The sequence below is a fragment of the Phyllobates terribilis genome, unplaced genomic scaffold, assembly GCF_046119375.1.
Source record: "Phyllobates terribilis strain yellow unplaced genomic scaffold, ASM4611937v1 Scaffold_8__6_contigs__length_399053987, whole genome shotgun sequence".
NCBI lineage: Eukaryota > Metazoa > Chordata > Amphibia > Anura > Dendrobatidae > Phyllobates > Phyllobates terribilis.
The window spans coordinates 296,069,036-296,086,089 of record NW_027362768.1 but is presented as its reverse complement, the minus strand read 5'-3'; the positions used below and the strand labels follow the sequence as shown (position 1 = coordinate 296,086,089).

Sequence of the window (17,054 nt, the reverse complement as noted above, 5' to 3'; positions counted from 1 at the left end):
TCCATACAGGATACTGGTCCCCTTATAAAGCTCCATACAGGATACTGGCCCCCATATAACGCTCCATACAGGATACTGGTCCCCTTATAACGCTCCATACAGGCTGTTACCCCCCCCATAATGCCCCATACAGGCTGCCCCCCCCCCTTATAATGCTCCATGCAAGCTGTTACCCCCCACATAATGCCCCATACAGGCTATCCCCCCCCCTTATAATGCTCCATGCAGGCTGTTCCCCCCCACATAATGCACTATGCAGGCTGTCCGCCCCCCCCTTATAATGCCCCATGCAGGCTGTCCCCCCCCCTTATATTGCCCCATGCAGGCTGTCACCCCTCCTCTTTATAATGGCCCATGCAGGATGTCACCCCCCTCTCTTTATAATGCCCCATGCAGGATGTCACCCCCTCTTTATAATGCCCCATGCAGGATGTCACCCCCTCTCTTTATAATAATGACCCATGCAGGATGTCACCCCCTCTCTTTATAATGCCCCATGCAGGATGTCACCCCCTCTATTTATAATGCCCCATGCAGGATGTATCCCCCCCTCTTTATAAGGCCCCATGCAGGATGTCACCCCCTCTCTTTATAATGCCCCATGCAGGATGTCACCCCCCCTCTCTTTATAATGCCCCATGCAGGATGTTACCCCCCCTCTCTTTATAATGCCGCATGCACGATGTCAATCCCCCTCTCTCTATAATGCCCCATGCAGGATGTCACCCCCTCTCTCTATAATGCCCCATGCAGGCTGTCACCCCCTCTCTCTATAATGCCCCATTCAGGATGTCACGCCCCCTCTCTTTATAATGCCTCATGCAGGATGTCACCCCCCCTCTCTTTATAATGCCCCATGCAGGATGTCACCCGCCCCTCTCTTTATAATGCCCCATGCAGGATGTCACCCGCCCCTCTCTTTATAATGCCCCATGCAGGATGTCACCCGCCCCTCTCTTTATAATGCCCCATGCAGGATGTCACCCCCCCATATTATGCCCCATGCCTCCATACATTAAAAAAAAAAATAAATCAAATACTCACCTCCCTCCTCCTCATCTGCTGCAGCTGCTCGGGTCCGGACTCCAGCGTCGGCGGCGTCTTCCAGCTCTGCGCTCCCTGTGACGGCTCAGGGGGAGAGCGCGATGGAAAGACGTCACCGCGCCCTCTGACCCGAGATGTCACAGGGAGCACAGAGCAGGAAGACGGCGGATCTGCGGAGGCACAGGGAGAGGTAAGTATCCGGCTGCCAGGGCCCTGAGCAAGCGGGGGAGAAGGGCGGGCGCTGACACCGCTTTCCTCTGCCCATAGCCCAGCGGGGTGCGCGACCGCCAGTGGGCCCCCCTGCCTGCTCTGGGCCCCGACACTTGCCCGGGTGCGCCGGGTGCTGACGCCGGCCTTGGTCCCCGCCTTCAATCAAGATGATATGAGCATCCAGCCGCAAGCCTGACTTCTTTTTAATTACTTATACATCCGAAGGCGGGGACACTGACGCCAGCGGTCATTGGGTGCAGGGATTGCGTGACATAACAACCTCACGTGAGCCCCAGGAACGCCAGTGTCAACACAGCTGGATACAGCTGTGTGTGGTAGCTCTTGAAGCAATAACTCCAGCATCAGTCCACTCCTTGTGAATCTCCCCCAAATTTTTTAATGGATTTTTCTCAACAATCCTTTCAAGGCTGCGGCTATCCCGGTTGCTTGTGCACCTTTTCCTACCACACTTTTTCCTTCCACTCAACTTTCCATTAATATGCTTGGATACAGTACTCTGTGAACAGCCAGCTTCTTTAGCAATGACCTTTTATGGCTTACCCTCCTTGTGGAGTGTGTCAATGACTGCCTTCTGGACATCTGTCAAGTCAGCAGTCTTCCCCATGATTGTGGAGACTACTGAAACAGGCTAAGGGACCTTTTTAAATGCTTAGGAAGCCTTTGCAGGTGTTTTTTGTTAATTATTCTAATTTACTGAGATAATGACTTTTGTGTTTTCATTGGCTGTAAGCCATAATCCTCAACATTAACAGAAATAAAGACTTGAAATACATCACTCTGTTTGTAAAGACTCTATATAATATACTAGCTATTGAACCCGTTCTACGCCCGGGTGGCGAGCATTTTTATTGGTATATGGTCTCCCATGCTGATATGTGCTGCCCCCCTCCTTGTATTGGTACTACCCCCATCCTGTCCCCACAATCCAATCCTGGTATGCGTGGCACCCCTCACCCCCAATCCTGGTATGCATGGCACCCCTCACCCCCAATCCTGGTATGCGTGGCACCCCTCACCCCCAATCCTGGTATACGTGGCAGCCCTCATCCCTATCCTGGTGTGTATGGTATCCCTCATCCTGTTATGCATGGCACCCTATCCCTCACTCCCAATCCCGGTATCCGTGGCACCCCTCACCCCCAATCCCGGTATGCGTGGCACCCCTCATCCCGGTATGCGTGGCACCCCTCACCCCCAATCCCGGTATGCGTGGCACCCCTCACCCCCAATCCCGGTATGCGTGGCCCCTCTCATCCTTATCCTGGTGTGTATGGTATCCCTCATCCTGGTATGCATGGCACCTCATCCCTCATCCCTAATCCCGGTATGCGTGGCACCCCTCGGCCCCAATCCCGGTAAGCGTGGCACCCCTCACCCCCAATCCCGGTATGCGTGCCACCCGTCACCCCCAATCCTGTTATGCTTGGCACCCCTCATCCCCGTAAGCGTGGCACCCCTCACCCCCAATCCCGGTATGCGTGGCACCCCTCATCCCGTTATGCTTGGCACCCCTCACACCGGTATGCGTGGCACCCCTCACCCCGGTATGCGTGGCACCCCTCACCCCTCATCCCGGTATGCGTGGCACCCATCATCCCTATCCTGGTATGCGTGGCACTCCATCCCTCATCCCCAATCCCGGCATGCGTGGCACCCCTCACCCCCCAATCCCGGCATGCGTGGCACCCCTCACCCCCAATCCCGGTATGCGTGGCACCCCTCACCCCCCAATCCCGGCATGCGTGGCACCCCTCACCCCCCAATCCCGGCATGCGTGGCACCCTTCACCCCCCAATCCCGGCATGCGTCGCACCCCTCACCCCCCAATCCCGGTATGCGTGGCACCCCTCACCCCCAATCCCGGTATACGTGGCACCCCTCACCCCCCAATCCCGGTATATGTGGCACCCCTCACCCCCAATCCCGGTATGCGTGGCACCCCTCACCCCCCAATCCCGGTATGCGTGGCACCCCTCACCCCCCAATTCCGGTATGCGTGGCACCCCTGACCCCCCAATCCTGGTATGTGTGGCACCCCTCACCCCCCAATCCCGGTATGCGTGGTACCCCTCACCCCCCAATCCCGGTATGTGTGGTACCCCTCACCCCCAATCCTGGTATGCGTGGTACCCCTCACCCCCCAATCCCGGCATGCGTGGTACCCCTCACCCCCCAATCCTGGTATGCGTGGTACCCCTCATCCCCCAATCCTGGTATGCGTGGTACCCCTCACCCCCCAGTCCTGGTATGTGTGGTACCCTCACCCCCAATCCTGCTATGTGTGGTACCCCTCACCCCCCAATCCTGGTATGTGTCGTACCCCTCACCCCCCCAATCCTGATATATGCATGGTCCCCTCAACCCACAATCATGTTATGTGTGGCCCCCTCATCCCTTTCACACTGTACACACATACAAAAAAAATAAACAGTTATACTCACCTTTTTCTCTGTACTCCAGTGCTGCTGGGTCCTCTCTGCCGGAGGCCGGGGGAGGAGTGCGGCGCCGGAGCACCATGCTGTCCGGCGCCATTTTTCTGAAGACACACTGTAAATGTGTCTTCAGTAAAGTGGCGCCGGATAGCGCAATGCGCACGCGCCGGTCCAACGCCTTCACTCCGCCCCCGGTCTCCAGCGAAGAGAGGTGCCGCGGCAACGCTCCTCCCGGTCAGGTAAGTATGTAAGTATGGCGCCGGAGATCGCAGTATGCGTTCAGTGTCTATGAATACCGCGCGATCTCCGGCGCCATACACTTCCTCTTACCTGTAACGGCTGGATGCGTGCTTCTCTTTGGAGCCAGACTCCGCGTCACGCATGCACAGTCTATCGAGGCTTCAGACAGAGACACGCATCCCGCCTTATATTATAGATGACTTACACTTTTTGTATTGAACAACTGAAACTTTTTGATGATATTCTAATTTAGTGAGAAGCACTTTTATCTGTTCTAGTATCTTGTTTCTTTGTCTATTTTTTTCCCAAATGGAGATTTATACCCATAATTTGCAGTGGAGCTTTTAGCTTTTCTGTCTTTTCCCCTGTGTTTTTCTGTTTTGATGTTTGTTTTAAGATATATCAATAATATAATTGTTTTATAAGGATTTGTTTTGTTAGCCAGATTAATGATACATTATATCATTATATATATTCTCTATCCTTGTTTATTGTATACACTGATTAGCCTGACATGACAGGTTCTTTTTAAACATGTTCGGCAGGCTAAGTGGAAATGCGGCTACAGAGAGAAAATTAAGTTATATTCTCTCTGCAGCTGCTGTGTGTTTCAGCAGGATGACTGCACCCCGTATTTGGGATTTGGCAATAGGAAATAAAATCTGCAATCGAAAAATAAAAATGGACAAAAAATAATATTTTTCAATATTTTGTTTTAACCACTGTAAAATAACAAAAGTGATATTGTCTGTTTAAAATTAGCAACAAATTAGGGCTTTGGTATAGAGAAAAGTAAAAAACAGAGTATGTTGTTGTTTTTCCAATTTAGTATGAAATGTGCAGCCAAATGCATTTGTTTCTGGATTAAATAAAGACAGATGGACTCTAGAATCAAAACCATCAGGTACCCCTGCAGATTTACTCCCAATGGGAAGGTCAACTCTGACTTCAAAAGTTTAATTCACCTGGGGGGACACACTTACTAGGACAAAGCTCTCATTATAGCGGCTCACAATATCATTGATTAATAAAAAGGGAGCACTGTACTATTAGATACTAAATCTTCCAGTGAATCACTTCTAATAAGCAATACTGAAAATATCAGGTACAATGTAATCGGCATGAGTTCCATCAATCAGGCCTTCTCCATTGAAATGCACAAACCAGCAAGGAACTTTATTGCCATTCTTGTGGTCTTTTCTGTAGTCTTTTTGTACACCCCTGAAATAAAACACAACAATAATAAATCAATAAACGTATAATATATAAATTAAGCCAGAATTAAAGTATGAAATTAAATATACTGCTATTCATTTATACCTTATGCCTCCCTGTCCCAGAACTGAACTACTATTAAAGGGAGCCTGCCTGTCAACTGAAACAGACAGTATAAACCAAGCTTCCCGGGAGAAATGTCCCTTGTAAAAATCACACCTTTAGTAATTTGAATGGCTGCTTCAGTTCTGCAGAAATTGAAGATGAATCAAATATGGCTGCTCAGTGCATGGTTGGCGTGTCCAGGAGACTCAGTGCACTGTTCTGCCCACTGGTTTAACATTTCCCCGACACATCACTGGTGATTGACAGCACTGTTATGTCTGGATTGAACACTGTCTGCAGGCAAGCCAGTGCCATCAATCATCAGCAGAAATGGGGCATGCAAAATAAGTGCACTGAGCAAACCAAGAGTGCGCCAAGCACCCTAATTAACAATGGTGATTAAACTTCATTTTCTGAAAAATGGAGGCAATGATTAGAACACTAAAGTTGCAATTTTTTGTAAAGTCTCCAAGACTATGTGCTTAGTTTATACCATCAGTTTGGGCTGACAAACTCTACTAGGCACAAGCTTATGCCTAAAGACAGTAGTGGATAACTAGCCCTTAGGGCTCATTCAGATGAGCGCATAAATTGGACGTGTGCTGTCTGATTTTTGATCGGATAGCATGCAGACAGCACACTGACCCACTTTATTAAATAGGGCTGTTCAGATTTTTTGCTCTGTTCAACTGTTGAAAAGAAAAAATACACAGCATGTCCTAGTATCTTCCACGTCTTGAATGAGACTCACGCATGCAAGTCTATGGGTGCGTAAAAAAAAATTAGATCCCACACAGAATATCTGTGTGGCATCTGATTTTTACGGATACATTTCTATTATAAACCTTGCAAATTGTATTTGATCATGTACATTATTTAATGTAGATGTATGAAAATAGATTTCATGCAGACGTCATACGGGTGTTACATGGATGATGTAAAAAACAGACACGTGGATGGCACATGAATGAAAATAAGATGACAAATCATACAGAAAACTCTGACGATATTTTTAAACAATCGTCTGCAGCCTTAGGATCAGTGCCAGATTACAGTTAAAATGTTATTCCCACCTTTTGAAGTTATCACGCTCATTCGTTAAATGAAATGATCTTTTAGCTTGCTTAAAAATTCGTCATCTCAAGATCCTGTCCAAATAGAACACAAGCTACTGAGAACAATGATATTCTACGCACACAGAATGATATTATTAATGATCATTCTGTGCTCAACAAACTGTGGTATGCACAAAACATCATTGTTCATAGCAGCCTATGTCGTGTATAAAGAGGATCACGTTGTGACAAGAACAATGGTTTTTAAGAAAGCTAAAAGATGGCTTCACTCAATGATAGAGTGTTTTCCTAGGCTTGTTCCCGATTATCGGCAAGTGTAAATGTACCCTAAGGCATCCATGATACGCTTAGGTCCTGTTAGAGATTTACCAGTAGATCTTGACCTACTATTTGGATGTAATTATACACAAGTTAAATGTTCCTTACCTTGTCACAGTCAGCAACTTGTTCTTCACTTTCATCGTTGCATCCGGTTTGTCAGGATTATCAGTTTTATGAACATTGGAAATTTCATAATTGATTCCATGAAAAAATTGTCCTTGAAAATTGAAACAAAGATAAAGATTTTATTTACGAATAATAAAACACATAACAATGGATCACATTAAAATCCTAAAATGGTAGACATATTGTAAATATGAACTTTTTTCCTAGCCAAAGACTAGCAACAGAATAGTAACAAAAAAAGTAGGCCATCAGTTCACCTGTCTGGTGCACGGCAAAAAGCCCTCTGTAGTAATATAGGTAGATCCACGTAGAAGCCAGCATAAATAATTAAGTTTATTGTTCAGATTAAAACATTAATCATTTTTGTTGCTGCTCTTTGCCACTCATGTTTTTAATTTGAACAATAAACTTCATATTTTATGGACTACTACGAGTGCTGGCTTGTACGTGGTTCTACTAGCTAGAGAATACTGGCTATGTGAGTAGCCTTGGTTGATGGAGGAGAGCACAGACCATGCATCTGTAATCTGACTTTACAAGAATTTATTTCAACTCTGGAGAAGGGGTGTATGCAAATTGAGGTGACATTGCAAAATTTGAGAAATTGTGAGCATTATGGATCGACAACTTCCAGAGTTAACTAGGTTCCATCGGGATTGTTGACCTTCCATTTGGGGGCAGAAAATATAGGGCGGAATAACCATCCTCTTTGTCCTCTGTGGGGCTTACCAGATGTCTTATGTATTTTGGAATAGAGGGAAAATCAGATGGGTGGCTCTGCTACAGATTTATCATTTGTCATATTGAGGTTTTCCGTGAATGCATTATGTAGCTTTTTTTCTGTTATATATGGTAGTTCTCTAACCGTAGCACTGCCCAGTAAGTAATATGTTCTGAATGTGGGGAATTTTGTTTGTACAGGTAAAGTAGAGCAATTTGGAGTTTATATTGTCTGTATTTTTATAAAATGTTTCAGGTTTTCAATTAAAAAACAATAGAAAAAATGAATCTAGCAGGACATTCTGGATTTATTTTAAAAAGCTTTGAGGAAGGCCTGACAGTGTTTAGACACTAACAGAGATCTTACTTTTTTCGCCACAGACAATTGAAAGGCAGTATGGAATTAGTCGTTTCAGATCGGCAGGTCACAGCTATATACAGTATAAACCTCCTTGTGGTGTACTAGTTATAGATAGACAGTGCAAAATATGGGTCCAAAAGAACTCAGGTGGAGTGGTTTAGAAATGAAATCATAAGAAACAGTTAGGTAAACAAACAAACAATCTCTGGTATACTTACTTCTACTGCTAGTGTCAAAATGGGACTTAATATTGCGGATCTTGATGGTGCTCAGAGAGAGGTTTTTTAGGCATTCCAAATGTAAAATGTGACATCAAAGAAAGGTCTTCTAATTCAAAGGCTGACCATTGCCGTTTCCTGTATTGAAGCTCCTCCTGGGAGATCAGTATCTCAGCATATATGATAGAGCGCTGAGCTCCAGAAGAACTTCAACACAGGAAACTGCTGAAAAATTATATCAGGGAGAGGGAGATAGTCTGCCCAGGAGCTGGAACCATTGGACACAGTAAGTAGATGCTTGGCACCATTTAATTATACCTATTTACAGTTGTGCTCAAAAGTTGACATACCCCAGCAGAATTTTTCCTTTCTTGGCCTTGTTTCAGAGAATATGAATTATTACAAAAAAACTTTTTCTCCACTCATGGTTATTGGTTGGGTGAAGCCATTTATTGTCAAACTACTGTGTTTTCTCTTTTTATATCTTAATGACAACCAAAAACATCCAAATGACCCTGATCAAAAGTTCACATACCCCAGTTCTTAATACCGTGTATTGCCCCCTCTAACATCAATGACAGATGGAAGTCTTTTGTGGTAGTTGTGGATGAGGCTATTTATTTGCTCAGATGGTAAAGCTGCCCATTCTTCTTGGCAAAAAGCCTCCAGTTCCTGTAAATTCCTGGGCTGTCTAGCATAAACTGCGTGCTTGAGATCTCCCCAGAGTGGCTCAATGATATTGAGGTCAGGAAACTTAGATGGTCACTCCAGAACCTTCACTTTGTTCTGCTGTAGCCAATGACAGGTCGACTTGGCCTTGTGTTTTGGATCATTGTCATGTTGGAACATCCAAGTACGTCCCATGCGCAGCATCCAGGCTGATGGGTGCAAATTTACCTCCAGTATTTGCTGATAACGTGCTGCATTCATCTTTCCTTCACCTTTTACCAAGTTTCCTGTGCCTGTGCTCACACATTCCCAAAACATCAGCGATCCACCTCCGTGCTTCACTGTAGGAATGGTGTTCCTTTCATCATAGGCCTTGTTGACCACTCTCCAAATGTAACGTTTATGGTTGTGGCCAAAAAGTTCAATTTTGGGCTCATCACTCCAAATTACCTTGTTCCAGAAGTTTTGAGGCTTGTCTCTGTGCTGTTTGGCATATTGTAGGCGAGATACTTTGTGGCATTTGCACGGTAATGGCTTTCCTCTGGCGACTCGACCATACAGCCCATTTTTCTTCAAGTGCTTCTTTATTGTGCATCTTGAAACAGCCACACTGCTAGTTTTCAAAGAGTCCTGAATTTCAACTGATGTTATTTGTCGGTTTTTCTTTGCATCCCAAACAATTTTCTTGGCAGTTGTGGCCGAAATTTTGTTGGTCTACCTGACCGTGGTTTGGTTTTTACAGAGCCCCTGATTTTCCATTTGTTAATCACAGTTTGAATGCTGCTGACTGGCATTATCAATTCCTTTGATTTTTTTTTGTATCCCTTCAGTTCAACTACCTTTTCCTGTAGATCCGTTGACAATTCTTTTGCTTTCCCCATGACTCACAATCCAGAAACGTCAGTGGCTGGATGAAGGATGCAAGAGTCTGTCTGGATCCCAGAAACTTACTCAGCTTTTATGCACACACACTGATTACAAGCAAACAGGTCACAGGCGAGGATGTTACCTTTAGTAGCCATTCAAACCCATTTGTGTCAAATTCTGTGCATGGCCAAAACCACCAGGGTATGTGAACTTTTGATCAGGGTCATTTGGATGTTTTTGGTTGTCATTAAGATTCAAAAAGAGAAAACATAATAGTTTGACAATAAATGGCTTCACCCAACCAATAACCATAAGTGCAGAAAAACTTTTTTTGTTATCATTCATATTCACTGAAACAAGGCCAAGAAAGGAAAAAATCTCCCGGGGTATGTAAACTTTTGAGCACAACTATATACAAATACAATATGTGCTAACATCACATATCTTAAAATATAGTTTTTGGTAATGCTAACTGCTTAACTCCTTTGATGCTCTAATGAATACATACTTTAGCACCCAAGGGTGTAACCAGAGGAAGGGAGCACCTTTTGTCACCTTGGTATCTAATAAAGAACCCCAGTGTCGAGGGTTCCCGCTGGGCCACACAGGGGTATTCCTGCCCCTTATACAATAAAAGTTAAAGCACTCAATAAAACATACAAATAAAAAAAAGAATATGGAAACAATTTAGCCACCTCATGCCCTCTACTGCTCCCACCTGCTAACAATTTCTCTGCTCCTCCTCACTGCTGGCGATATCTCTCCAAATCTCCCCCTCCCCTACTTCCCCACAGTCACTTCTACCTCTCATCCTAGATCTAGCACACATTTCCGAAACCTCTCTAACCTTATACCCATCTGTCCAGCCCCCGCTTCCCCAGTCCCACTAACAGGAGCTCTATGGAATGCTCGCTCCGTCTGCAACAAACTTTCCTACATCCATGATCTTTTCATCACTAACAAACTTTCCTTCCTCGCCATCACCAAAACCTGGCTCGCCCACTCTGACACAGCCTCTCCAGCTGCACTTTCGCATGGCGGACTCCACCTTTCCCACACCCCCCCGCCCCAGTAGCAAGCATGGTGGAGGAGTTGGCTTTCTCATGTCAGACAACTGCTCCTTCTCACATATCCCACTGCCACCCTCCATTACTCTACCCTCTTTTGAAGTGCACTGCGTGTGCATTTACTCCCCCTCCAACGGGCTGTCATCTACAGGTCCCCCCAGGGCAAGCCACCACCTTCTTAGACCACTTCACCATCTGGCTACTTCACTTTCTTTCGCTGACATCCTCACTATCATCATGGGCAACTTCAACATCCCCATTGACTCTTCCCATTCATCTGTCTCCAAGCTTCTATCCCTCACTTCCTCCTTCGGCCTTGCTCAATGGTCTTCCGCAGCCACTCACAAAGATGGACACACACTGGACCTCATCTCCACCCGCCTCTGTTCCCTATCCAACCTCTCTAACTGTCCTCTCCCGCTTTCCGACAACAACTTTCTCACATTCTCTCCCCTCTCCTGTCCAGGTCCACAATCCCCCATCCAGAAACTTGCACACCCTTGCAGAAATCTCAAACACCTCAATCTACACTCACTCTCTGAATCCCTCCTCCCTCTTACAGACATAAATTCCCTACACAATGCAGATGCTGCTGCCATCTTATATAACACCACAACAGCTGCAGCTCTTGAATCGGTCTCCCCCCTCATACATACCAAAGCTTGCACAATCAACAGGCAACCCTGGCACACCAGCCTGACTAAAGAACTGCGACAGGCTTTCAGGGTTGCTGAGCGGAGATGGAAAAGGTCCCACTTCAACGAGCATTTCATCGCATTCAAACAAGCCCTCACTACTTTCAGGTCCACACTCACTGCAGCAAAACAAACATACTTTTCATCTCTCATATCCTCCCTGTCTCACAAACCTAAACAGCTATTCAGTAATTTTAATTCTCTCCTCCGTCCCCCAGCACCCCCTCCCTCTCCATTCATCTCAGCTGAAGACTTGGTATCAATCTGCTTGTAGAATGAGGCAATCAGACAAAGCTTTTGCCATAAGTCCCCACAGTCCCTCCTCATATCTACTCAACTTTCCTCCTCCAAAAGCTTCTCCGCCATCACAGAAGATCAACTTTCCTCTTTACTCTCAAAGTCACATCTCACCACCTGTGAACTTGACCCAATCCTGTCTCACCTCATCCCAAATTTTACTGCAGTCTTCTGTTATGCTGGCATGTCCTTTAATAAAATAAAATAAAACTTAAAGGACACATCGGGGTCCACCGGACTGCAGAGGAGCTGCAGCAGCTGAGTCCCAGAGGAATGTTCAGCTAAGCACAGAGAAAGAAATGAACTAGTGTGTTAAGTGCACACACTAGTAGTAACTAAACAAGGTACAATGCTGGGAGTTAACAACACTCCAGAAATGAAACTAATAAACTTCTGCACTGCAAGACACCGCTGTGCAGAGCAGGAAAGATTTGGCAGCATGAAACGCCTGAGCACTAGATGGCAGAGTAAAGGCCCGGAACCTAAGTTCCTAAAGAGGAGGAGAATCTCTGCAGCTCCCAACACATGGGTGTAAAAGCGGCAGTGTGACCACACATACAATGGCGGACCCTGGAATACTGGATCGGTATCAAGGACGCCTCCGTGGTGTGGACACCAACTGGTGAACCGACACAGTAGAGCGTGCTGCTCACAGCATTCCCCTAGCCCTAATTGATGGCTAGGATGACTAGGGAGCTTTCAGCAGGAACCCTTGGCAACGACTCTCACACACTGCATTTACTGCCAGAGACCTCACCCCAGGTTAGAAAGAGATAGACTAGGCACTGGGGCAGAGCCCACGGAGCCCTTAAATACACTAGAGACAACCCAGCCCCCCAGGACAACCAACCACGCTGTACCAGACAGCAGGGGGCGTGGCTTAGAGGCACATGACTGCAGTGGGGGCGTGGCTTCGTGGCACAAGACCAAAGGGGCGTGGCTTAGCTGCACATGACCGCAAGGGGGCGTGGCTTAGCGGCACATGAGCAGAAACGCAGAAACCACACTTAGAATCCCTAGAACGGAACCTAAATGCTGACAATTATTGACCAGCAGGAAAGGGCCTGGCCGGACGCTGCGAGGAAGCCCTTCTCCTGTGTACCGGCCCAACATCTTCATTCCAACCCTAACCCACCTCTTCAACCTATCATTAACAACTGGTGTCTTCTCCTCATGCTTCAAACATGCCTCGATCACACCCATCCTCAAAGAGCCATCCATTGACCATCTCTCTGTCTAACTATCGCCCCATATCACTTCTCCCGTATGCCTCAAAACTACTGGAAAAACACGTCCATCTTGAGCTGTCCTCCCGCCTTTCCTTCTGCTCCCTCTTTGACCACCTCCAATCTGGCTTCCGACCGCACCATTCTACTGAAACTGCCCTGACTAAAGTCACCAACGACCTACTGACTGCCAAATCCAAGCGACACTACTCTGTCCTTCTCCTTCTGGACCTGTCATCTGCCTTTGACACAGTAGACCATTCCCTCTTACTACAGACTCTCTCATCTCTCGGCATCACCGACTTGGCCCTATCTTGGATCTCCTCATACCTAACAGACCAGACATGCAGTGTCTCCCACTTACACACCACCTCCTTATCTCACCCCCTATCTGTCGGTGTCCCCCAAGGCTCAGTTCTAGGACCTCTACTCTTCTCCATCTACACCTTCAGCCTGGGACAGCTCATAGAGTCTCACGGATTTCAGTATCACCTCTATGCTGATGACACACAGATCTACCTCTCTAGACCTGATATCACCTCCTTACTAACCATAATCCAACACTGCCTGTCCGCTATTTCATCTTTCTTCTCTGCTAAATTTCTAAAACTTAATATGGGTAAAATTGAATTCATCATCTTTCCCCCATCTCGCTCAAAACACCCCCATCTGACCTATCCATCAAAGTCAATGGCTGTCTACTCTCCCCAGTCCCGCTCCAACACTGCCTGTCCGCTATTTCATCTTTCTTCTCTGCTAAATTCCTAAAACTTAATATGGATAAAATTGAATTCATCATCTTTCCCCCATCTCGCTCAACCCCCCCATCTGACCTATCCATCAAAGTCAATGGCTGTCCACTCTCCCCAGTACCGCAAGCTCGCTGCCTCGGGATAACTCTTGACTCTGATCTCTCCTTTAAACCTCATATCCAATCCCTTTCCACTTACTGCCAACTCCAGCTCAAAAATATTTCCTGGATCCGCATATTCCTCAACCATGAATCTGCTAAAACCCTAGTGCATGCCCTCATTATCTCTTGCGTCGACTACTGCAACCTCCTGCTCTCTGGCCTCCCTTCTAACACTCTCGCACCCCTCCAATCTATCCTAAACTTTGCGGCCCGACTAATCCACCTGTCTCCCCGCTATTCCCCAGCCTCTCCCCTCTGTCAATCCCTTCACTGGCTCCCCATTGCCCAGAGACTCCAGTTCAAAACCCAAACCATGGCATATAAAGCAATCCACAACCTGTCTCCTCCATACATCTGTTACCTAGTCTCCCGGTACTTACCTGCACGCAACCTCCAATCCTCACAAGATGTCCTTCACTACTCCCCTCTTATCTCCTCTTCCCACAATCGCATACAAGATTTCTCCCGTGCATACCCCCTACTCTGTAACTCTCTACCCCAACATATCAGACTCTCGCCTACCGTGGAAACCTTCAAAAGGAACCTGAAGACCCAGCTCTTCCGACAAGCCTACAACCTGCAGTAACCCTCGCTCCACCATGCTGCTGCATGACCAGCTCTACCCTCACCTACTGTATCCTCACCCATCCTTTGTACATTGTGAGCCCTCGCAGGCAGGGTCCTCTCTCCTCCTGTACCAGTCGCCCATTCGTTTTTGTAAAAATTATTGTACTTGTTGTTTGCTATATATACTCCCTTTTAAACATGTAAAGCGCCATGGAATTAATGGCGCTATAATAATAATTAAAAATAAAAATAAAAAAAATGGATCCATAGAGTAACATTAATTGTTAAAACCTGAAGTATGAATATTTTGACCTTTAATTCTTAAGAAATGTATTTTGCAGCATTTTTAATAAATAATAATGTTGTCAGTGTGAAGAACTGGGTGTCATTTTCACAGAGGGAGAGATTTACTGGCAATTTGTTCCAAAGACAAACTGACATATGTCTTGCACCAGATTTATTATTTTTTTAACACTTTCAGCACATCCTCTAAACAGGAGTTGTGGCTTTGTGGGAAAAGGTCGAGGCTTTATTGGAAAGAGGTGTTGCTTATCGTGTGACGCCTTGCCCTGAGATATGCATTAAACTTTTGGCGCAAATTTATAGCACAAAGTAAGTTGACTATTAGGTGATCGAAAAAATAAATAAAAAAGCTTATTGTGCCAATATTGTTTTGGATACACCGGAATGTTGATAAATGGGTGCCAATTCCTGCTGGTGAAGCTCATCTATTGTGGAACCAAAGAATAAAATAGGATTTTCCGGGATCTCCATCCATAATATTAATTTTTTTATTAGAAATTTACTTAAAAACAGGAGGACCCGACATAAGGATAAAACCTTACGTGTTTCTGGCGTACATTACACCCTTAGTCATATTTCTATGGCTATGGGTGTTGTGTACTCCAGAAACGCGGATTTATTCTCATGATAGATCCTGTTTAGTGATGAGCGAGCACTAAAATGCTTGGGTGCTTGTTGCTCGGGTCGAGCACATTGGAATACTCGGGTGCTCGACCCGAGCAACGAGCCCGATGTAAGTCTATGGGAAACTCGAGCATTTTTCAGGCGGTGTAACACAGGTAGTTTAGATGCAGTGACACAGAAACACAGAGCAGACAGTACAAGGTTAATAAACAAGGGGGATTTACTGTAACAGGGTCAATCTCCACGCAGGGAGTAACAGGGGAAATATGAGGAAATATAGGGACAACAAGGGGAGCAGCAGGTAACAGACTATAAACGACAATTCACAGTTTGGCTAGATGTAGCATAGTCGACACGGTTGTAATCAGCAGTTTTACACTTAGCTGACTCTTGTTCCCAACAAGGCAGATGCCGGCTGATGCTGGTGTTGTTTTCTTCTGGCTTCTCCGCCTAAACAATTCTCCGTCTTCTGGCGGCAGCGGGCGGTCTCCGGTTTGACCTGCTGAGCCCCTAGTCCATAACACCTCTAGTCGGGCTTGACTTCCACTGTCAACTGCCTGCTTTCCCGCGCAAAACTCCTTTTTCTCCCTCTTCCTAGACACGTTTCCAGCTCCCCGGTCACCTGACCCCTGAGCTCTGGCTCTGGACACACCCCCAGCTTCCCAGTCACCTGACTCCTGTGCTCCCACTCTGTCTTCCCCCTGCAACCAGAGGCACGGCCCCGGCAGTTCCGGATCCCTTGTTCTGAAAGTACTTACACCCCGGTCTTCCCCCTTACAGCGGCTTGCCCCGGCGGTCTGCAGAGGGCCTAAAAATCGCCAAAATCGTTGGGAACAGTGCTCAAATGACATGGGAACAGCATGGGGAAGACCCCTGGAAGCATCTCTGACTCCTAGATCACTGCTGTCAACAATGTTGTCAGAGTATTATGCCACTTTTACGGACTCACAATAAAACATACAAAAACTAAACCAAAGTGGATTTTCCTGGTAAATATGTTAAGGAACATCCTTTCCAGGGTAATGACTTGTATATAAGGCAAAATAAATAACCAAAAACAAAAATACTCCTCTACACCGTTGGCTATGTTCACACGTAGCGTTTTTGATGCGTTTTTGCACTTTTGCATTGCTTCCAACCAAGACAAATGCATTCACCAGGAAATGTCATTTTAACATTTTACAACCTTATCTGGCCATGTGGTGTGTGACACATCATCAGACACATGCTTACAGTGCTGAAAAGACATGGGAACAGCATGGGGAAGACCTCTGGAAGCATCTCTGAATGCCAGGTCACTGCCTAAAAGTGTGCCCATCATAAGTGATCCTTGGAGCATGCCTCCCACCATGCACCTGTCGTTGCAGGCTTGCAACAATCACCATCCACGTCCTTGTCCCGGTGCAGTGTTCAGTTGTCCCTACCCCATTCATTGGAATGCAAGTGCGAGTATGCAGCCAGCCACCCACCAACCCACAGGCTGCAATACTATACTGCCAGATTTTTGACAGCTGCTTGCACTTGAAATGTGGCCTTTTAGGCTCGTGGAGGCGGAAGTTGTCCACAATCTTATGGCGGCGGCGACCGGGTATCCATACTCGGTCCCCAGATGCCACTATTTGTCCCGGTTTTGTCTCCACCTTCCACAAGCACGGGTCCCACATTACCCGTGCCCTCCCCAGTGCACTTACTGGGAAGGACCACCTAACCACAAACACGTGGACAGGTGAATGTGGC

General features: G+C 46.5%; 1 protein-coding gene across 10 annotated transcripts in view; it reads right to left on the bottom strand.

The window, feature by feature from the left end:
• Positions 1–4,699: 4,699 nt before the first annotated feature.
• The window catches only part of LOC141157339 (inter-alpha-trypsin inhibitor heavy chain H3-like), a 148,748-nt gene continuing 136,393 nt past the window's right edge, over positions 4,700–17,054 (bottom strand). For 8 of the 10 annotated variants that reach the window (XM_073644451.1, XM_073644453.1, XM_073644454.1 and 5 more), the window contains 2 exons: positions 6,770–6,881; positions 4,701–5,168 (listed from right to left, as the gene is read on the bottom strand). In XM_073644451.1, the coding sequence (XP_073500552.1) occupies positions 5,027–5,168; positions 6,770–6,881 (254 nt within the window). In that variant the 3' untranslated portion in view covers positions 4,701–5,026. Of the gene's footprint in view, positions 5,169–6,769; positions 6,882–17,054 lie in introns of all 10 variants that reach the window. The other 2 variants (XM_073644449.1, XM_073644450.1) reach the window with 1 other exon arrangement.